Source organism: Nyctibius grandis, chromosome 27 (genome assembly GCF_013368605.1).
Source record: "Nyctibius grandis isolate bNycGra1 chromosome 27, bNycGra1.pri, whole genome shotgun sequence".
NCBI classification, from domain to species: Eukaryota; Metazoa; Chordata; class Aves; order Nyctibiiformes; family Nyctibiidae; genus Nyctibius; species Nyctibius grandis.
In genome coordinates this window covers 3941443-3963405 of record NC_090684.1, presented here as the reverse complement: position 1 = coordinate 3963405, position 21963 = coordinate 3941443, and the positions used below count along the sequence as shown (strand labels likewise).

Sequence of the window (21963 nt, the reverse complement as noted above, 5' to 3'; positions counted from 1 at the left end):
CTTTGGGAATGTGCAGTGAAATATTAACGTGCCGAGTGGGAACAAGGCCGTGCTGGTGCAGGGGATGCTGTGGGGGAGTCAGTGGGGAAGGAGTGTGGGATCTGCGCGTACGTACGTGGGGCCAGCGACAGCGTTAGTACAGGCTTTCTCTGGGAGCTTTCTGTAACCTGTGATCTGTTGTCCGCGTGCTCCGCCTGTGTGTTAGCTGGAAAATACCCAGTTAAACAGAAATTATTTAAGGAAATCTAATCTCGAACGTTTCCTACCCCATTCATAAAACAACTGAGTAGTAAAAGCAGGCGGCGGAGGCCGAGCGAGGAAGCAGATGGCACGCGGGGGTAAGGACCAGCCTTGTTCACCCCGTCCCCGTTTGCAGAGCAGCGGGAGCGGGGCTGGCTTAAGAGCTGTCTCACTTGTAGTATTTCCTTATTTTGACTATTTCCCTGCAGAACTGATACCTTCACAATAGCTTAAAGGGCTTAAGTGGGGTGAAAAAAAGTACATTTTTCATCTATTTACAAATGGAGTGATGGGTGCAGCCTACTGTGAGGCAGCTTGGCTGTGCCGTGAGTTGGTGGCACTGTAGAAATCACAGCTCAAGTCTTCTGCCACGGTGACGGTGTCAGGGAAAGGGTGATGCTGGGACCTGGGTGGAGGGCTTGACCTGGACGGGGTGTCCTCCAGGCAGAGGAAAGCTCACTGCTCGGCTTTCACGCTCGCCGAGTTTCCCGGAGGCAGCAGTCCTGGCTCCCAGCTGTGTGTTTGAACACCACGTGCATAAAACCAGTTGTATAACCAGCTTCCCAGCGGCTCCCGTGGGCTGCCTGGGCTCTTCTCCCAGCTGAGCTGTGCTGCTGTTCAAGCTGAGGGTGTTTGAGCAAGCCTGAGGCTGGAGACAGGACGTCGTTCTTCTTCACCAAGTGGTGTGTTTTTTTTTTTTCCAGTAGTCTTCATCTCTGGGACTGTGCTAGATCGGCTGTTCATGGGAATTCATTAAGGATCTCTGCAAACAAGGATAAAGACCTTCTCAAGAGCTTTTCCAGCCTGGTTCAGCCCCGTGCCAGCTTGCTTGGCTGGCTCCAAGCGCTGGTTCAAGGCGTGCGTGCAAGAACGAGCTCAGTGATGCTGATGCACCTCCTTAAGGCACTGGAAAACTCTCCAGAGCCACCCATCTCTTGCAGACACCTGTTGAAAACACTGTTAAAGAGTCCATAAACTCCAAACAAGCCCCAAATTTGGCTGGCCGAGAGGAGAGCAGGTGCGTGGGTGGGGAAGGCCATAGAGGATGTGGTGTGGAGCCGCTCGCGCTGGCGGCTGCGGTGTCTCCATAGCGATGTCCCTTTATTGACTGAAAAACAAGGCTCCTGCTGCCCAGCTGCTGCCTTGGGTTGGGGCTGAGCATTGTGCCCGTGCACTTTCTCCTCCGCCCCACTAACGCGTGGGTGACGGCGTGGGGTGGTGGGGGCCGGGGATGCTTTACCCCGCAGTGAAAGACGCCTGGCTGGGAGGGTGGGCTGCTTTGTACCCGGGTCTGCTCCCAGCAAGGTCAGCGCTCACTGTGTTTTATCGGTGAGAGGGGCTGAGGCAGGAGGTGCTGAGTCCCCATCCAGCTGTGAGACCATCCCCTGTCCCCCAGGACTCATTTCATACCCGAAAAATTGCTCGTGGGTGTCTTGTGTTTGCTCCCCAGCTCTGCGTGGGCACGCGGTGGGGCTGCGGCTCATCCCTGCTGTCCCCAGCTCTGCTGCTGAGCCTTGCCAAGGAGTTTCCTCACCTCTAAGACACAAATAAATACCCTGAGCAGGCTGGGTGGATGAGCTGTGTGTCCTTCTGCTTCACAGGCTGCCTGTGCTCGGGTGCGGTGTGTGGCAGGAGCTGGGGAGCATCTCCCCAGTGTGGGGCTGGGCGGCGGCACCGTGTCCTGCGGGCAGGCGCTTGGAGATGTTACAACCAGCGCTTGCTGGAGAAGGGCCTGGCCTGAAGCAGGTGCCAGCAGAGGGAGCTGAGGTTGTTCCTCATCTGCAAAACCCTCCAGAGCTGCTGGACGTGGCTTTTCCAGGCTTCGGGACCTGTTGGGGACAGTGGCTGGCCAGGCGTGAGCCATGTCCCCACGCATCTCCGGAGCGGCTGCCGTCCTGGGCCGAGCGCGGTGCTGGGCTGGGGAGGGGGTTGCACGTTCCTGGGTGTTTGGGGTGTGTGGTCCACACTGGTCCCACTAGACAGTGGGGGGCCACTGTGTCACCTGGCCTGTCACCACCTCTGTGGGGCTGGGGTGATGCTGCCAAGCTGGGCAGAACCCCCACAGGGCCCAGATGCCCTAAAGGCAGAGGTGTCCAGTCAGTGGGGATGAGGATGGTGTCAACACCAGTAGGTCTGTGTTGTGTCCCAGTTTGGAGGGTGACATGCTGCTGGGGAGCAAAGGGGGTCTGGGTAACACAACCTGGAACCAAACGTTGCTCTGATGGGGAGGCTTGGGTGCAGCCAGCTGGGAAGGGGTGATAGTTCCCCTTTTGTTGGGACCCTGTGCCTGGTGGGGTGCAGTGGGGACAGCAATTCTGCTGGCCATGACCCTGCCCTGCCTCTCTCCCCACCAGGACAAAGCAGCAGGTCCTGTCCCCCATGACCCCTGATAGCGAATGCTCCCACCTACCCCCGTGTCTCCTCCGGCAGTGATGGGGAGTGGGGGACCATGCTGTGCTCTCGCTGCCTGCCCTGGGGTGATGCATGGCTCTGCAGGAGGGAGGGGAGACCCAAACCTTGGGTCCGGGGTATGCCAGACCCTTTTATAGGCAAGCTGTCCCACAGAAGAGGGGTTTCAGCCTCTCCTGAGCGCTGCTGGTGAGGAGCAGCCTGGTCTCGGCAGGGTCCGTGCCCGAGTGAGCGAGCAAGGTTTGCCATCCAGGGGGAAAATACAGCGAGAACCTCGCGTTCCTCGTTATCTAATCTGCCCCGGTTTCCCTCCTCGTTGTTTACCATGGCTGGGTTTCCTCAATTAATTCTGACAGCTGCAGGCTGGGCCGTGACGTCAACCTGCGGTCGTGAAGCCCAAAACCCCAGGGTGGCATCGGATGGGACCCTGGGGACAAGCCCCTTGTACCCCAGCTGAGCCTGGCAGGGTGTTGAACCCCTCTTGTAGGTGACAGCAAGATGCCCACAGACCGACGCTCCCGAGTGTGGCAGCAGAGAGGGTCTCTGTCCCCAGCGAGGCTGCAGGGACGTCCCCAGGCCGTGCTCATGGGACACCTGAGCCCATCCCACCTTCGCCTCCAGCGGCTCTGGGTGCTGCTCTAATTGCTGCTGTTAATAGCCAAGAGCGGTGCTTGGCTGGACTTTGCACGGAGTGTTGGGCAATCGTGGCCAGTGCCGCTGCCTTCCCGGCTACCTGGGCGAGCGCCCATCGCTTCACCCGCCCCGGGGCACTGCAGGCAGCAGAGATGGGGAGGAAAGGGGGCTTGGGCAGCACCAGGCTTGTCCTTGCTCCCTCTAGTCCCCAGCGAAAGCCTCATGAAGTGACTCTGAGACCTCTTCGTGGTGGGCAGTGAACGGGTAATGTCACCTTCCTTCCTGACCCCCGTGTTGGTGTCCCCTGAGCCCCCCCAGCTTGGCAGGACTCAGCAGCAGCCCCAAAGCATCTGTGTCTACTGTGGTGGGATGGGGAGAGGAGGACGAGCTCCCCAAACCACGGCTTTGGAGCATCCCAGTTTGTCCATGTTGGAAAGGACGAGGTGAGGGGGGCTCGATGCTCTGCACGTACCTCCCCGAGCAGGGAGGACCGGGACCGGCCGTGCAGCCTGGCCGCTCTGCCTTGCCCGCGGGCTGGGAGGAAGCAGGTGACGGTGCCTGAGAAGCAGGTTTGTCAGAATTTTAAAGGGATCTAAATAAATAGCGATAAGGAAACAATTATTTAAAGAGCAAACAAATGGAAACTGCTAAATGGACTTTTTTTTTTTTTTTTTTTTGCGGGTGAAGGGTGCAGGGCTGATGCCATCGAGTGCCGGGAGCGGGTCCCTGCAGGGGCTGCTGGATCTCATGGCTGGTGTCGATGTCTGGGCTGGAGGAGCCACCTGGGGTGGGCAGCGAGGGGGAAGCAGCCCCAGCCAACCTGGAAACGAGCCTTGCCATGAGAAATTTTCATTTCGTCCTACCAGGAAAAGTGTTTTATGGGCCATCTGAAAATGCCAATCCTCAGGTGAACCTGTCGTGACGGGCTCACGGTGTCACAGCCGAGTGCCAGGTCAGCGGGGACGTGGGACAGGGATGTCCCAGGCTGGGCGGAGGGGAGGTTTGCTGCGTGGGCTCGTGCAAACCCGCTGGCTTTGGTTTGCTTAGAGAGAGAAGCCTTGATTTGCTGCTGATGCCAGGCGATCGCTTCAGAGCAAGGATGTGTTTCTTGCACCTCCTACGTGGTGCTCGGGGTCCTGCTCGGCTTTGAGAAGGTGCTTTGATTTGTGGCAGGGCCAGGCTGGGGCTGGAGAGCTGTGCCCCCTTCCCAGCGCCATTGCAGGGCGCTGGGGCTGCAGGGAGTGGGGTGCTGGGGGGGGGAGCCCATTCCCCTCCTCTCCCCCCCAACACCCCAGAGATGCTGTCCCCACCTTCGGGGCTGTGGCTGTTGCCATCAGGGCTTTGTTTTAAAGGGCAGCTGATTCCCATCCTTCCCCCTGCCATGGCTTTTTTCATCAGCTTTTGGTTGGGGATTAGGCATGTGTTGACAGAACAAACACTTCGCTGCCCTCAAAATCCACCGGTGAGGAGAGAAGCGACGGCCTCGCTCTGCCGGTGCCCCGAGCCAGCGCCGCGATGGGGAGAGCCAGGCGTGGGGCTGGGACAGCCCTTCAGGGGGAGAGCGGAGCCATTTCGGGTCACGTCCCGCACCGGGGCTGGAGCCTGGCTCCCGCTCTCTTGCAGAGCATTAATCGCTTTCTGCTTTAATGTCCCGTCCTGTGAAACCAGGGCTGCCCCTGAGGAATGCTGCCCGGCTCCGGGGCTCTGCCGTGTGCTGCAGCCCAGAGCTCTGCGTCTCCCCTCTCCTGCTGTCGGTCGGAGTTTTGTTCTCCCCAAGCCGGGCTCTGGGAACTGAGGCTCCTCGGGGTGTTGGGGAGCCTGACGAGGCCAAGGATGCTGTGAACTGCCCCTGGGAGCTTGTGTTTGCCAGCGAAAAGCAAATTCCTCCAAGCTTTGAGGCCAGCTCAGCGCCTGGGGAGGGGGTGACGACAAGATAAGGTGCTGTCACTCCCTGTCCCCAAGCACGGGACCTCGCCTGGAGTCCTGCCCCCCTCCTGCACCCCTCTTTGCCTACGCAAGCCCCCAGGTCCTGGCTCCCTGGGGACGGGGCTGCCTGACCCGGGCGATGCTCACTGGGAACGACACGTTTCCTTCGGAGCCGGGTGACTCACGGCTGAGTCACAGCTCGCTCTGCACCAGCTCTGTGCTGTCTTCATCCCCAGCATGATCCAGCCCCGCAGGATTTCCCCTGTCCCCTCTCCCCACCGTGGTGTGTGAGATGCTGGGGGACCGGGAGCATAGTGCCATGGCTCCACGTGATGCTGCGGGACGTGGAGCAGCCTCGTCCCTCGTGGGGTCCCTGCCCTCCGTGCGTGGGGGACACGGAGGAATCCTCCCCACTCCGCTCCCCTGGGAGCTGCAGACCTCAGTGGGGTTGGGGCTTTCTGGTCCTAAGAGTGACTGGGGGAGGTGGCTCTGGTCCCTGCTGATCCCCCTGCTTCCCCTTCCCCATCCAGCCAGCTCTTACGTTGAGCTGAGTTGTGGGGTTTAGGGTTATCCTTAGGGATTTCCCCCCTGGGGCAAAACCTTCTGCAGGCTCTCCTGGGATGGGGAGCGCAGGAGCCAAGGGGAAACCGCAGCCCAGAGGCTGTCCTGCTCCCCGGGGCATGGTGTGCTGCCCTCTCCCTCCTTGCCTTTGAGACCGTTGGAGCTGCTTGTGCCGCCCGCTCCCACCCACGAGGGGTTTCCTTGCCCCAGCAGCTCCCAGGGCCACCGCTCCGTGGGGCCGTTATGCCCAAGGATCGTTTTGCATGCGGGGAGAAAGAGCAGAAGAAGAATGAATTTGCATTTCTTAATGGCAACCAGTGTGGGAAACAAAGCTGCCGAGGGTTTCGCTGCCGCTCGGCCCCGCACCGGGGCTGTGTGAAAAGACAACATCCCGTCCGCTGGCACGGGGCCCTGCCCGTCTCACCTGGCTGCCTGTGTGTGCCTGGGAACCGCTGCCACCAAAGGGCCCCAAGCCCGCGGCACGGGGAGGGGGTGCTGGCCCCATCACCCCGCCACGCTGGGGGTATCGATGGGTAAGGGTGAGGACAGGGGAGTGCGGTGCTTGTAGGGGTTCTTTTGGGGGGTTTCTCCCACGCTGGCTGGGGTTTGGGGTTTGCATGTCCATTGGGCAGGTGTGGGGCTGGTGCATGGAGAGCCAGGACCAGGAGCCAGCCCTGCACGGGGGTTTCACCACTCTGCACCCCAAATCACTGGAGGCATCACAGGGGGGACCGTGACCTTTCCTTATCCCCCCCTCTGCCAGGGCTCACCCTGGCACCCAGCTGGGCGCACCCACACCGCCCTGAGCCCTCTCTTCCTGGCACCGGCGGGTGACCCGCAGCCATTTCCAGGTTTTTAATCCCAAGAGACAAAAGCAGGAGTTTAAGGCGACCAGAGGAAGAAAAGAGCAGGGCTTTGAGCAGGGAACAGCAAACACGCCAGGGGATCCCGCTGCTCCCAGCCCGGCCGGGTGCCCTGTGACCTCCCCCACCGTGTCACCCGGGGTTTGCAGGGGGTGCCCAGGGACTGGGGGTGCTGCAGGCAGGGAGGCAGGGTAGCATGTTTGGGGGGAGCTGGTGGTCCAGGGGCTGGGCTCGGGGTTGTGCTGCCATCACCCTTGGTCTCTTCATCCCCCACCGGCTTGTCCTTCCCCAACCACCCTCCCAGGCATGGCTGGGCTGTGGCACCCCAGAGCCAACCCTTGGCCCCTCCTGTCCCCACAGGGTGCAAAGGAGCCTTTGCACGGGGCTGGGTGAGCACCAACACCTCTGTGCTCAGCCAAGGGATGGCTCCAGGACCTCCTGTGCCACCAGCACAGCGCAGCCCCCCATCCCTGCACCCCTGGATGGAGCTGGGCTCCCCAACACCCCCATTTGCACCCTCGAGAGCTGCTCTGAAACGCAGGTGACACCGTTTGGGTTGTGGTGCCGTTAACTCCCCTGCTGCCACTTTTATTTTGCTCAGGGGACGCCGGGAGCTGCCTCACGGGGAAGGGACCGAGCAGCGGACGGGAGCCCCGGCTCTTTTTATCAGGGTGGGCCCCGTAGGCGAGTGCCAGCGGCAATAACCACGGCTGTTTGCCTCGAGCACACACACGTCCCCCGTAAAGAGGGTTTATGGCAGCATCTGGGAGATGGGGAAGCCTGGCAAAGGCAGCCTGGGGAGGCCATAAAGAGGAGCGGCCCTGCTTGGCCCCGCAGCACGGGGCTGCTCGGGAAATGGGGATATTTCACTGGGGTGAGGAGGAATTTAGGGGGATTCGGTTGGTCTCTGCTCTGGAGCAACCTTAGTGGTTTGAGAGCTCTGAAGGTGCCCCCTGGTAGATGTGTTTAAGAAAAGCCTGGACATGGCACTTAGTGCCATGGTCTAGTTGACATGGTGGTGTCAGGGCAATGGTTGGACTCGATGATCCCAGAGGGCTCTTCCAACCTGGTTGATTCTGTGATTTTATGTGCACAGGGGCACTGCACAAATAAAAAGCACGCTGCCTTCCCTGCACACACCCAGGAGTTATTTCTCTCGTGCTCCCTGGCCCCTTGGGTAACTCTGGGGTTGCAGATCTGCCCAAAAGCCCTTTTTCCCCCCCCAGCTCCCCTCCGAGGGCAGTGGGAGCCTCGGCCGATCCCCAGCTCGGGAGGGTGTGCTTGGTCCTGGTGGGTACCCAAGCCGGCGCCGGGCTCTTTCCCTGTGGCGGTGGCTGTTTGTCCCCCTCTGCATGGGGGTTTGGGGGGATCCCAGGGGAGCATGAGCAGCAGCTCAGCTGGATGCCACCGCCGTGCTTCCTGCGGTGTGCTCCGGTTTGGTGGCGTGGGGATGCTGTGCAGACACGCTGGCTGCAGGAATGGTGACCAGAAGATGCTGCTCGGCACTGATGCCTCTCACCAGAGCCTCTCCGAAGTTCATCTGCAAAAGAAACCTGCCTGGAGCATCTTCCTGGAGAGCAGGAGCTGTTGGACTGGTGAGCTGGGCAGAAGCAAGGGGACCTCTCCGAGGGTGGGCACTGGGTTGGGACTGCAAAGCAGATGGGAGATGGAGTGGAAAAACATGGCTGGTCTCCCCACCTTCTGCCAAGCCCGCTGTGCTTCTTGGGGAAAGGGGAGCTGGGTGTGACATGTCTGAGAGCCGCTGGCTCCGGGGCCCTCTGCTCACTCCTCCCTGCTCCACTCCTGCCATCGCGACTCTTTCTAGGAGCGCAGGGAGCACTCCAGGCTCTGACCTTCCATATGTGTGTGAGCTTGAAATAACACACGAGCGCGGGCGATAAACCCTCTCAGCGCAGGCCAGGAGGAAACGAATTGCTGTTAGCAAACAGCCGGTGAGGAGCAATTAAGATTACAGGCGGCAGGAGGGGAGTGAGCAGCCACCGCTTCCCACTGGGACCTTCCTCCTGCCCCGGTGGCTTCAGCCCCGAGATCCCCGGGCTGTCCCTCACCCTCAGCAGGGATTCCCGATGTCCTGGTGCTTTTCCGATGGCTACTGGTGAAGTTGAAGGCTGGGTTCTGCCTCGGCGCAGCCTGGCATTGGGAGCATCCCCCTGTGCCCGAAGCCCCTGTGGGTACTGGGGTGATGGTGCTGATGGGAGGTGGGAACCTGAAGGATGCTCGGTTCGGTGGCACCCTGGGAGCATCCCTCCTCGGAGCATGTCTTGGGGCAAAAATACTCCCCAGATCTGGGGCTGGCGTGGGCTGAGGTGCTGAGCTGCAGACATGGCTCCCGTGGGTTCTCGCCTGCGGGGCAGGACTGAGCTGGGGGGGGGGGTGTTACAGGCATTTCAACCAGTTCCAGTCTCCTTGGGTTGCAGAAAAGCTTCAGAGGGCCCATCCTGCAGCCTGGGAGCAGGGATTCCTCTCCTCTCTGAGCATCGCCTTTGCACAGCCCAAAGGAACAGGATGCAGGATGGGGCCTCTCAGAGAGACTCAAACTTGTGGGTTTGCTTTCGGGGCCCACTGCTGTCCCCAAACGCCGTGCAGGAGCTGGAGCAGAGGAAACCCCGCTGCTGCAGGGGACCAGGAAACACCGCTCAGCTCGGGGACAAGTAGGGCTCGATGGCCTCTGTGGTTTTTGCAGTGACATCAAGTGCCTTCAATAGTTTTATTATATATTGCATGGCTGCTTATCTATTATTCTTATGATGGAGTCAGAGATTAGCTGCAGGCAGGTGGGCAGAGAGATTCTTCCAGGCTGATTCATGAGTCATTTCTCCATCCCTCCCCTCTGGCCGCGTTCCCAAGCGTTGAAGTTTCAGCTGTGGCAAAAGGCACCGGAATCGGAGCTGAGGGCTTGACAGGGAGGACAAGGAAAAAAGGGTTGAAAACTGCGCACACGGGGCAGAAAAACCAGACTTTATTTCCCCTCTTTTGTTGTTCCTCAGGTGTTGCAACCTCTTCTTTTCCTGGTTTGCATATGCAAGCAGAGCTGTGCCGGGATTGCGAAAGGTGATGGTGAGAGCGTGGCTGTGGACAGCCACCAACCCTGCTCTGGGGAGGAAAGCGGGGATCTCATTTTGAGGCCTTCTGCCTGTTTTCACAGCCCCGTGTCGCGCTGCCCAGCTCTCCCCGAGCACAGCAAAGGGAATGTTTTTCCCTTTAATCTCTTCTGCTTATCGAAATTTCCGGTGCTGCTGATAGGAGGAGCAGGGAAAGCTTGTTCAGACTCAGATGTGAGTTGGACAACAGGTTCCCAGACAGGCTGGGGTGACCCGAGTGTGGGATGCTCAGGAGCAGGGACCCAGCACCGGGCACTGCCAGCGCGTCCCCTCTGCCCGGTGACCCTGATCGCGCTCTTGTCCGCTTTGCTCCCGACTCCTTCAGATGCACTGTTCTGTTTGCTCTCATAACAAATAGTAATTAAACCCAGTAAACGAGGGAGACCTGTGGGTGACGTCACAGCGAGGAGGTGCAAATCCAACTCGCACAGCCCGTGCAAACCGTAACCTACTCGGCAAACCTTCCCCCGAGCTGGCAGCCTGATGGTGGAGCTGCCACGGGAAGGTGTGGGATGGCCGTAGCGATGCCCAGTGCACCTTGTGTCTTCACAAGCACAGAGTTTATACGTGGTTTTACTCCGTAGCTTAAGTTTCCACAGTTGAAATGCCCGCGTTTCCATGCTGTGATAAGATGTCCGTGCATGGAGGGCTGCGGCCTCGGCGCCGGGGCTGTGCTGGGATGCTCCTGCCCCTGGTTCCCAGGCGGGGATGCTGGGGTGGGACACAGGAGCAGGGTTGGGTGCTGAGCACCAGCCCCTGAGCCGGGCAGAGCCCCAGCGCGGTGCCCGCTGCCCCAGGCTTCCCACAGCGGCTCTGGCCAGGACCCGGCATCGTGGGTCAAATACAGGCACGAGTGAGTGGGGGCACCCGAATCCTGGCAGCCCGACCTGCTGCAGCTTTGCAGTGGGCTTCAAGGGGTGCAGGATGAGGCCTGGTGTGCGCAGCAGTGCTGGGTCGAGCACATGGTGCCTTGCCCGAAGCAGAGAGATGCTCTAAGTGGTGCTGGGGGCTGCGCTGTGGCTGCTGTGAGCTGGCAGCACTGAGGGGTACTGGGTGGCCAGGACCCCCCTCCTGGCTGTGCCACATCCCCACCCTATGCACCTACCCCATGGCAAACCCCAACGGGGGGCTGGCGCCTTCCCCACCGCAGCCGCTTGTCCCCAGCCCACGTGTCCCCCCCACCCGCCACCACGTCCTACGGGCCCGGCCGTGTTTGCCAGAACAGGGGTGCAAAGCTCCCCTCAGACGGCGGGAGCTCTAAGCCGGGGGGGGAATGTTTTCCCCACTGATAAGATAACATTGAGGTGTTTCAAAAGGGAGGCAGAAACTCCTGGCGCTGCCGATAGCGCGGCGAAGCCCTTGGCCAACGCGCCGGGCAGGCCGGGAAGCCGTAACATGGCGGGTCGCGATCCCGTGGGGGTTTATTTTCCTCCCAGCAAACAGCCCCCCGGACGGGGGCCAGGGTGACCGAGGGACGCTGACCCCACCGTGCGCTGGGGATGCCAAGCCCAGGCGCGACGGCCACGCAGCCACCGGGATGCGGTGACGTGGGTCCGACCCGGGTGTGTGTGGCCGGGGTTTTGTCTGACGTGGGGTTTTTAGGGCACGGAGGAGTTTGGTTTCGGCAGCGCTACGTGCGTGGGAGAAGTGCCTGAGCTGCCCTGCGTTCTTCATGTGTTAAAAAAAAAAAGACAATAAATACCAGCTTGGTGTCTGTCTCGGTCAAAACAGCTTTTTCCTGCTTTTGCCGGTGGAGACAACCCGGGTCTGGAGCACCGTGTGCTTCTGCCGTGCCCTGGGCGCCCCGTCCTGCCCGCAGGCAGCAGCATCCCTGGTGTGAGGGATGGTTTGGTTGGTGTGAGGGGCTCCTTTGGTCCCCAAAGCCTCTGAGCATCCTCGCTCGCAGCTTGATGCCTCCATTGCAAGTCCCACATGGCTGCGTTTGCATGAGTATTGGTCGGGGATGCTCCTGGGGTGTCGGTCGGGGATGCTCCTGGGGTGTCGGTCAGGGATGATCCTGGGGTATCAGCTGGGGATGCTCCTGGCCCCAAAACGGCCCTGCCCGTGCTGGGGGTGTGATGTCGTGCTGCAGGGTCCAGCCAGGGACCCTCATGTATCCAACGTGTATCTGCAGCCCATGTCTCTGAGCTGCAGAGACCAGGAGGACTTTGGTCTCGCCCCCCACGGCATCCCCAGCCCTTGAGTGGGTGTCCCAGATGAGGGTGGGAAGGGGTTGATCGTGCCTGGCTTGGCCCCACTCCCCTCCCAGGGCCCGTTCGGGTCTCAGCCCAGTGCCTCGACGCACCCCTCAAGAGTTAACCCCGGCTTGGGCTATTCAAACACCTCCAGCTGAGGTAAGCACCCGGCTTGTTTGTTCAGGTAAATAAGGAAGGAATTAGATATAATGGGCAAAGGAGGCATTTGCTGAGCGCCTTGCACTCACTGGGCTGCCGGCTTCCCCCTCGCACGCCTTGGCACGGCCGCCTGCCCGCTGCCTTCATCCCCCCGCCGCCCTCGGAGCTGCTCGGGGTGGCCCGTCCCCGTCCCATCCCACTGGTGCCCACCGAGAGCCGATGGGTCTCAGCCTGGCCACCCCGCGGTGTTGAGCCGGGCAGGGTGCTGCTGGCCGCCCTCCCTGCCGCTGCCGGGGCACCCCGCTTCGGGCCATGCCCGCCCCGGTCCCCGTGCCGAGCGCCGCGGGGACGGCTCTTCCCACCCTACAGCGGGACCCATGCGGTTTCTGAGCCGCTCGCGCACCCTCAAGGTAAGCCCCATGCTGCTGCTGTGACCCTCCCCGATGCTCCGCCAGCACCCACCTTCCCTTTTAGCACGGATTTGGGGCAGACACGGTGCCGTCCCCTGTGAGCATCCCATCCCGTGGCTCCTCGCACCGCTGGGTGCCGTTAGGGCTGGACAGGGACAGGTTGTCCCTGGCCGGAGGTTCCCGGCACCTCTTGGGATAGTGTCACCCGAAATAAAATGGGATTTGCCAACTTTGAGCCTTCGCAACCCCCCTCCTGCTCCAGCGAGGAAGGTGGGAAGGGAGCCAGGGCTCCTGGGGCCAGCTGCTCCCCAGCCCGCCCGGTGCTGGGAGACACTGGGGAGGGTCCCACGAGCCCCTGTTCCCAGTAGGAGGGAGGGGACAATGTGCTTTGGGACACTGTGTGACCGATAAGCAACTGGGATCCTTTATGGAGCATCCCAGGCCTTGGGCAGCCGTCGAGGAGCTGCCAGCTCAGGGGTGTCTCTATAAAGCGCGTTGAACCCCGTTAGCAGACCCGCGCCGTCTCAGCTCTGCTTTTCTGCTGGGTGGGTTTTTTGGTCGGTGCTAAAGGCACGTTGGCTCTCGGTTTGATTTTTATGGTTCTGCTCGGTTAGTGAAACACAAACGCTGCTCGGCTGCCAAATCCCCCACAATACGGGCTGTCTCCTGGGCAGGGAGCCGGCGGGGGAGGAAGGTGCCGCTATAAATAGGGGCTCCGTGGCCCTGCATGGGGAACACCAAGCTCTGCTGCTCACCTCGGGGACAGCGAGCACCAGGGCTTCGCTCACGCCACCGGCACCTTGTGTCTGTCCCCACCCCGCTGCTGTTTGCCTCCCTGCGCCGATGGAGAGGGCAGCCTGACCCAGGGCGTGGGGACCCGTGGGGACACCCAGTCCCCGTGCCACCACCCATGCAGGTAACAGCAGGAGGAGCCAGGGGGACCTTGGTGGTGTTGGAGAAGGCTGGTGGGGAGCTGGGGGTCCAGGACCCCCGGGATGGGCTGCATCTCTCCTGGGCGTGCATCCAACGTGAGCCCTGGGCTTGCCCTGGCCCCATCGCTAAGCAGGGTGGCAGAGGGACATGTCCCCAGCCCCCTGAGCGCCGTCCCCAGCCCCTGCCCTGGCTGCAGGGTGATTTTGGCCAATCCCTCCTCCCTCCACCCAGAGATAAACGGGGTGCGTGGCACAGGCGGGCAGGGTTTGGCAGCCAGGAGGGACGTGGCACGGCCAGCGCGGTGGGTGGGACACGTTGGCAGGACCCCAAATTGTCAGCAGCCTCCGAGCACCCAGCTGTCTGCTGCAGCCCTGGCTTGGGCAGGGACCTCGGGGTCCCTTTGCCTGCTTCATCTGGGCTCCATAAAACGGCTTGTGTCTCCTCCTGGGCAGCAGCCGTCTGGCAGAGCCAGCGGGCTCCATCGCTGCGCTGTGCCACGGGGTGTGTGTACATCGTGGTGTGGGCTGGCACCTCCTTGGGGACTGAGGGGGAAAGCTGAGCCTGGGAAGGGGCTAGAGGTGCTGAGTCAGACCAGAAAACAGGGAAAAAACACCCAAATCCCAGGCCCAGATGGGCTTTTGGACAGAGAGAGGATTGATTGCTGGGTCTGTGGGGGTCCCCGTCCTCTCCCACCCTTGGGGTCCCAGTTTGCTGCACTGTGGGCACGGGGTTTGGGTGAGGCTTGAGGGATCAGTTAAAGGCAAATCCCACCGCCCCGGGCAGCCTGGGACAGCTCTGGATCCCGCACGTCTCCTGTTCATCCCCAGAGAGCACAGCACGTCCTTGTCCCTGTCCCCATCCCCAGCCTGGGGGCTGGAGGTGACCCCAGAGCCTGGCCCACCACCTTGGCTGCCCGGGAAGGGCTTTCGGCAGCACCTGGGGGTCTGGGAGACCCCCCAGGTGCTGCCAGCAGCACCTCCTCCCGCAGCGGGCCAACCTGCCCTGGTCCCATGGGGCTGCCCAAGCTGTGCTCCAGCACAACCTGTTTAACCACGGATTTAATTTTAATTAACGGACCCATTGTTTGAGGGTTGTGGTTGGGTGGATTTCTTATTTATTTTTTCTTGCTCCTAAGGGCTGATCCCAGCTCTTCCCCATCGCTGGTGCCCGCAGCCCTGAGTGACAGCGGGCTGCGTTTGCCAGGAGAGCTCCGGGTGATACAGGAGCTCCTTGTCCCAACCCTCATCCCCCTGGGCTGTGGCACCTGCTGCTTCCCCGGACTCCAAATGGGGCTGAGCTATGACCCAGCACCACCCCAACCCCTGGGCTTGCTGCTGGACCCACGCCATGGGAGCCCCATCCCAGCCCCACTGCCCCATCTCAGCCCCACCGCCCCGTCCCAGTCCCACAGCCCCGTCCCAGCCCCACATCCCCGGGGTTTCTGCTCGAAGGGAACATCTGGGTTCATTTTCTCAGCTGCTGTTGGAGCCATTCAGGGCTGGGCTCTCACGGTGCCCTTCGGCTGCCTTTTCCTCCTTGCCCTGCTCCACGCTGCCGTGGGGAACGAGCCCTGCAGCATCCCCGTGGTGTCAGCAAGAGCAGGGATCTGGGTCACCTTGTGCCCATCCCAGCTGGTTGGGGTGTGCTCTCCGTACCCATGGGTAGCACCGGGGAAGCGAGGCAGGGACACTCATCGTTTTGGGGATGGCAGATACCTCCTGACCATGCCCTGGGGCACTGGTGGTTGAGCTTTGGTGTGGGACATGGAGAAACACCCGGGGGACTTGATGGCTCCATCCCGGTTTGGGGTCTGCTCCTCTGCCGCTCCGCACCAGATGCTGGGGCAGGGGTGGGGGTCCCGCAGGCAGCACCCCAGGGATGGCACCGCTCTCCCTCAGAGCCTCCCCAGGGGCTGCTCAGCCCCCGGCACCGTGTCTCAGCCCTTGTGCACCCACAAAGGCAAAACCTCGGGGGCCTGCGGGGCTTTATAATTTCAAATTATAATTTTAAAGCCTTGCAAGAGCCAATTCCCTGATTGCTTCCCCCTCACAGGATGAGAGCGGGGCCGTGCTGGTGTGGCTTCGCTGTGGGCGAGCTCTGGTGCAAAGCCCAAGGGCCCAGGGCCGTGCTTGCCACCGGCAGCATGCACAAGCCCAGGAGCTCTTGCCAGGGCTGATGCAGTTACCAGCGCAGCCCCGTTGATCTCGGGTGGGGAATGGGAAGGTTTTTGGTTTGCCAGGCAGGTCAGTGCTCCCCGTGAGCATCTTGGCGTGCCTGGGGCTGCCCCTCCAGCTCTCCTTTTCCAGGGAAAAGCAAAAAAAACAAAGGGAGAGGAGAGGGAAAGAGCCACCCAAAGCGGTTTCTTAGAGCAAACAGGTCCCCACCCAGCCCGGCCGCCTGCGTGCCAGAGCGGGAGAAAGGCAAACAGAGGCCCCCGCCCTGAGAGTACAGCACCGTTTGGCAGGTGATTGCTTGGGCTTTCGGGGCCACTTGCCCAAGGGATCGGGTCCTTCTGGTCCCAGCTGGGAGGATGAGGGTGGAGATGGGGCCACCCACCCCACTGTGTGCCCAGGGATGGCCCCACAGCCCTGCTCCTCTGGCTTAGGGCTGCGGGAGCGAAGCCCGATGGAGGTGGGAGGATGCACCAAAACCCCAGAGCATCCCCGTGACATCGGGGACGAGACCCCCGTCCCCTCCCCAGAAAGCCCCCACGGCCGCCACTGTGCAGCCTCGCAAGCTGTTACCGCTTCCCTTTTGTGCCGGGAGCAGCGTGAGGCTGGATTTAGGGTTGATCTGCTAAAGCTCTTCTTTTAATCCAGAGCAAATCAAGGAGAGGTTTGGAAGCCGATGCCATCTCTCAGGGAAACTGGGCGGCAGGGGCAGCTCGGTGGGGTGGACACCCCTTCTCCCAAATTTTCCCAAATTTTGGGGGTTTTTCAAGGGGTTTAATGATGGGCAGAGCTTCCTCATGGTGCATGTGATGCAGACCCCCAAAAATCTTGCTTCTGGGGGCACGAAAATCCCCAGCGGGTGCTTAAAACTCATCCCCACCAGCACCACTGCAGTTAACGAGGTGCATGGCTATTAATGACATTTAATTTAGAGCAAACTGGGCACCCCCTTTCCCTGGCCGCTGTCCCCTGTTCCTCTTTGGGGGCTGCTTGGTTTCTTTAGAGGCATTTGGGGTTGGTTCAGGCTTTGCATGTTCCTTTTTTATTGCAGGCTCCGCTGCAAAAGCTGCTGTTGCTTCTGCTTTTAAATCACCTCTTTGGGGTTGGGGTGTTTTTCTTCTTGGAAAAAGCAATTCCGGAGGCAGGCAAGGAGCTCGGCGGTGCCCTGGCCGTGCTGGTCACCAGCCTCTCCCCTGGCAGGGGCTTTCTCTTCCCAAAGCCTCAGGACAGCTCTTTTGGGGAGGTTTCTCCAGGGATGGAGCCATTCCCTGGTGTTGCCATGGAAATTCAGCAGGTTCATCCTCTTCTCAGTGGCCTCCAGGACTCCCCGCGTACTGGAGACAGATGGGGACGGGGCTGATTTTGGGTAGTTTTTCTTGCCAGAGGGTAAAAGGAATGTTCTTGTCTGGGGGTTGGCAGCAGCGGCCAAGAGCTGGGTGCTGCGGTGCTGGGCTCGGTCCTTGGTCCAGGAGAGCCAGGTTTGGGTGCTGCGGTGCTGGGCTTGGTCCCTGTCCCAGGAGAGCCGGGTTTAGGTGCTGTTGTGCCGCAGCATCCTCAGGTGAAAGCCACAGGTGATGGTTCCCAAGCACAGAAACGTGCCTGTGTGCTTTAGGCATCCCACAGCCCTTGATGCCCACGGGCAGAGGTGCCTCAGAGCCCTCCAGCGCGCCCCGCTGCCCTCTGCGAGGGCGTTCAGCCCCAGCTGGGACTGAACTGCTGCCAACCCCGTGTGCAATTCATGGGAAGACCCTACAAGCCCACGGTGGTCGGGAACCACTTGCCCCCCAGGCTCCTTCTCCGTGCCGGCTGCTGCGGCTGGTCCTCCCAACACCAGGACAGCCCCCCAGCCCCGTGCCTGACCCCGAGCCTGCGCTCATCGGGGGCTCACAGGGCACCGTGGGTCTCTTTGGAGGTTTTTTTCCCCCTCTAACAGGCTTAGTTCCTCCCTTTGTGCCTGACTGCGGGGCGGGCAGGCAGGAGCCGGTGCTGGGGTGAGCCTCTCCCCCTCTCCTCCTCTCCCCGCAGGTTTGGAGCCAGCGCTGAGCGGAGGGATGGGCAGTGCCAGCCCCGGGCTGCCCGCTCTGCCCCCCAGCCGCCTCGCCCGGCCGGACACTGCCCTGCTGCCCCCTCCACGGGACCCCGACACCCGGAGCTGGGGCTGCCCGGAGAGCCCCAGCCCCCCCCGCACCCCCGAGCAGCCCCTGCCCGCTTTCTGCCTGCACTACTTCGATATGCTCTACTCGGAGGACATCGCCTGGCACACCAAGGGCACGGGGGAACCGTCCCAAAGCGGTGCCCAGGGCGGGCGAGGGGACGTGCAGAAGGAGCCGGAGCAATGTCCCATCATCGACAGCCAGGGCTTGGGGCTGGGGACTGAGGGGGACCTTCAGGCCAGCCTGCACCTGGAGGAGCACTCGCTGGAGCAGGTGCAGAGCATGGTGGTGGGCGAGGTGCTGAAGGACATCGAGACGGCCTGCAAACTCCTCAACATCGCCGCAGGTGGGTGCCCCCGCAGCCCTCCCCGGGGTGCAGCAAGGGAGGGACGTGCCGGTGCGGGGACTAAAGCCGCGCTGCAGCTCGGGGAAGTTGCACCCAAGTGCTGCGGTTTGGGGGAGCACAGCTGCTGCCTTGCCCCCCCTGGGCATCGCTCCAGGGCAGGGCTGTTTGCAAACGCCCAGGGGTGCCAGCAAAATCCCCCTCTGCCCTCACTGGCTCGGAGGTCAGCTGAGGCAGGGGTTAGCAGAGCTTTACGCAGAGCCCTGTGCTGGGTGCGGGGTGCCAGGGTGACCCAGCCAGTGCTGCAGAGCCAGGGACACACAGGGACACAGCCACCCGATGCTGACCCCATCCCCTCCCCTGAGCTGGGGTCCCTTCCACTCCCAGAACATCACTATTGAGGTGCTTTTCAGCCTAGAACATGTCTTGGGGAGGGTGTGTGGTAGCAAGGAGCAAACAGCGGGACTTTTATTACCCTTTTCTCTATCCTGTCTTCCCTGGGACATTAGGATGAGCATGTGGGGTTGGGGACAGCCTGAAGCCAGCTGGCGTTACCCGAGCTGGACTAGGGCTTGGGTGCGAGGGGAGCAGGACAGCCCAGACCCAAGTTCCCTGGGGCATTGCTGCCATGGGCAATCCCTGGGGTGTTCTCCTCAGGGCATCACTGCCCTGACTCGGGATGGGCTCAGGTTGATGCAGGCTCTTCCACTCGCTCCCTTCAAGCTTTTGGTGTCACCTGGGATGGTGCAGGGAGCAAATGGGGCTCCGAAAGGCTGGATGAGGCGTCCCAAAGCGAAGGAGGTGGTGAGGGGATGGTGCTGTCCCTGGAGAGAGGGGTGCTCCCACCCGGGGGGTGATGCTGCAGCAGCGCAGGAGGGGCCGGGTTCCTGGGGATGCTGTGGGGTGAGCCGAGATTCCTCGGGCTCTGCCTGGGCTGTCGCTGGCTGGGCTCACCCTCCGCCTCCAGACCCCGCGGACTGGAGCCCCGGCAACGTGCAGAAGTGGATCCTGTGGACAGAACACCAGTACCGGCTGCCGCAGATCGGGAAGTCCTTCCAGGAGCTGTCGGGAAAGGACCTGTGTGCCATGTCCGAGGAGCAGTTCTGCCAGCGCTCGCCTGCCTGCGGCGACATCCTGCACGCCCACCTCGACATCTGGAAGTCTGGTAGGTGCCAGAGACCCGGAGGGAGCCGGGGAAGGGTGGGTGATGCTGTGCGGTGGGAGATGCCCCTCTGACCACCCGCTCCTCCCTTCCAGCCACCTGGATGAAGGAAAAAGCCACCCCGGGAGATGTGAGATACTGTGGTGAGTTGTGCGTGGGCTCAGCCCCACTGGCCTCAGGTCCTGGGAATTTGAGAGGTCACTCCCTGCTTAATTGCAATTAGCTGGTGCTTCGGAGCTACTGCTGCAGTGTCTGGGGTTGCAGTCCCTCTGCCCCCGAGCAGCCCTGGGGCTGTCTGCGAGGGGCAGCGACTGGGAAACGGCCGCGAGACCCTCGCTGGCCTGTCCCACACCCCGTGGATCCCTGCGGGGCTGTGCGAGGGCAGGACCGAGCTGCTTTCCCTGCTCCAAGACGGGGAGGAGAAAGCGATGCTTCCAGACCCAGCTCCTGGGCTGAGTCTCTGGAGACCCACGGGCACTGAGCGGGGATTTCCCAGACGAGGACTCGTGCGGGTCCCCGGGGCAGCGCAGTCTCTCTCCCCCCCATCTCACCCACCCCTTCCCATGGCAGGAGGTGATGCCAGTTGGGCAGACAGCGAGGTGGACTCATCCTGCGCTGGCCAACCCATCCACCTCTGGCAGTTCCTCAAAGAGCTGCTGCTGAAACCCCACAACTACGGCCGCTTCATCCGCTGGCTCAACAAGGAGAAAGGTGGGTGCGTGGGTGCTCCGGCGGCCCTGGGGTGGGTGCTGGTGGGGCTGGGTGGGGACAGATGAAGCTGTAACCCCCGCCATGCCCCACTCTCATCCCAGGCATCTTCAAGATCGAGGACTCGGCGCAAGTGGCCCGTCTGTGGGGCATCAGGAAGAACCGCCCGGCCATGAACTACGACAAGCTGAGCCGCTCCATCCGGCAGTACTACAAGAAAGGCATCATCCGCAAGCCCGACATCTCCCAGCGCCTCGTCTACCAGTTTGTCCACCCAGTCTGAGCGGCAGCACTGGGACAGGCTGAGCCCCGGGAGGGACAGGGGACCTTCGCCACCTCCCTCTGCCTCCCAACCACAGAAACCGTCTTCCAGCGCTAAGGACCGTGGCTGGGGTGCTGAGAGGTTCAACCCCCCCCCGGGACCCACCGGTGATGGACCATGGGACCCCTCTGGCCTTGGAGGGGAGGGATGAGCCCCCAGCTAAGAGACCACCACCCTCGCCTCCTGCGGGTGCTCCCAGGGGAGGGTGGGCATGGATTTTGGGGCTGGTGGAGGAGACGGGGCTGATCGGGGGTGAGATAAAGGCTCCCTGCAGCCTTGGTGCCCTTTGTCAGGGATCAAAGGTGGGCATGGGGCTGGGGTCACCCAGGGAAGGAGCTGGGGGATGCAGGAATTTCACCCCCAGGTCTCTTGCCCCCCTGACACCCTTCACCCCACAGCCCTGGGGCATCGTCAGGACATGGGCCAAAGGCACATCCCAGCAGGAGACCTCAATATCCCTGTGGCATCATGCCCCAGGGCTGCTTTGTGGGGGGACGACACTGTCAGGGCCACACTCCCCTCCAGCCAGATCCTGTCCCCGTGTCACCACCGCCCTGGCTGTGGGACCGGCTGCCCTCGGTGCCCCTCAGGAGTGACCCTGTGCGCTGGATTCACCCCTACAAGCAGCTCCTGGCCCTCAGCCCTGCTCGGGGTGGGGGGCAGCGTGGCAGGGGGCTCTGCCCTTTGCTGCACCTCGACCCTCAGCTGCAAAGAACGGGGCCACACGAGTTTTGGGGGGAGGTGGCTGGGCTCATCCCTCCCCACCTCCTGGGCGCTGGCAGCGGGTGGCTTTGCCCCGGCCATTGTTTGGGGAGGACAAAGCTCGGGCATTGGCGCAAGCTGGGACAATGGCACCCGCAGGGACAATGGCACCTGCAGATGCCCTCGGCCAGGCCCGCGCTGACCCGACCCACGCGGGAGCAGCCTGGCACCAGCAGCACCATGGTACCCAGGGGTGCTGCTGGCCATGGGGACCAGGACAGGGTTACTGTGCCCCTGGGGACCACAGGCATCCCCTCAGCATGGGCACATCCCCCCTTTGCTTCTTGCTCCAGGACACGCTCGGCTTTTCCCCTCCGCAGGGATTTGGGGCTGCAGGCGTGGGGGTCCCCTGAGCCACCTCCCCCATCCTCGGGCACGGGGCCACCCAGAGCCCCCCAAAGCCCCCTGGTCCAAGGCTCTTCCCTTGATTTGGGTTTTATTTGGGCTGCCTAATTCCAGAGTTTGGGAAAAGGGGGATGGCAGCTTTGCCGTTTCCCTCTGGACCGTAAATCTGAAACGCAACCCGCCGAGCCCGGGCTGGGACGGAAAAGTGGGGATTGCTTCAACTGCACATTCCACGGGAGTCTGAGTTACCTGGCGATGTTGATCTTTTATATTATAACTTTTTTTTTATTTGTTTATTTGCTTTTTGGTTTTGGCTGGCAGCAAGTTGTGGTTTAGGTTCAAATGACGAGGGTAGACAGGCAGCCCGGGTACCCACGAGATGCTTTGTGGGAGGAAAAAAACCACCTGGTTGTCGGTCTGTTGTTTTAAACTTAAAATAACTGCCTGCGACGGCTCCTGCCTTTTTCTTTTTGTTCTGCCTGTTTCACACTGTTTATATGACAGAGGAGCAGATGCGCTTTGGCCATCGTGGCTGGAGGGAGGAGA

At 61.7% G+C, this 21963-nt stretch overlaps 1 protein-coding gene across 2 annotated transcripts; it reads left to right on the top strand.

Moving 5' to 3' along the window:
* The first annotated feature begins 1199 nt into the window (after positions 1 to 1199).
* SPDEF (SAM pointed domain containing ETS transcription factor) lies at positions 1200 to 21488 on the top strand. 2 transcript variants are annotated; one of them, XM_068419372.1, is made up of 6 exons: positions 1200 to 1258; positions 17648 to 18121; positions 19086 to 19283; positions 19376 to 19423; positions 19851 to 19991; positions 20093 to 21488. In XM_068419372.1, exons 2-6 carry the CDS (start codon positions 17674 to 17676, stop codon positions 20269 to 20271), a joined length of 1014 nt encoding a protein of 337 aa, XP_068275473.1. In that variant the 5' UTR covers positions 1200 to 1258; positions 17648 to 17673; the 3' UTR covers positions 20272 to 21488. The 2 variants fall into 2 exon arrangements, with proteins under 2 accessions (XP_068275473.1, XP_068275474.1); XM_068419373.1 differs by lacking the exon at positions 1200 to 1258 and having other exon boundaries at positions 17593 to 18121.
* Positions 21489 to 21963: the final 475 nt, after the last annotated feature.

Bases quoted from the DNA above. Each gene is read 5' to 3' on its own strand.
- SPDEF (XM_068419372.1), top strand. From the start codon at position 17,674: ATGGGCAGTGCCAGCCCCGGGCTGCCCGCTCTGCCCCCCAGCCGCCTC. The intron at 19,424-19,850 runs GTGAGTTGTGCG...TTCCCATGGCAG, and splicing joins GGGAGATGTGAGATACTGTG to GAGGTGATGCCAGTTGGGCA. The intron at 19,992-20,092 runs GTGGGTGCGTGG...CTCTCATCCCAG, and splicing joins CTGGCTCAACAAGGAGAAAG to GCATCTTCAAGATCGAGGAC.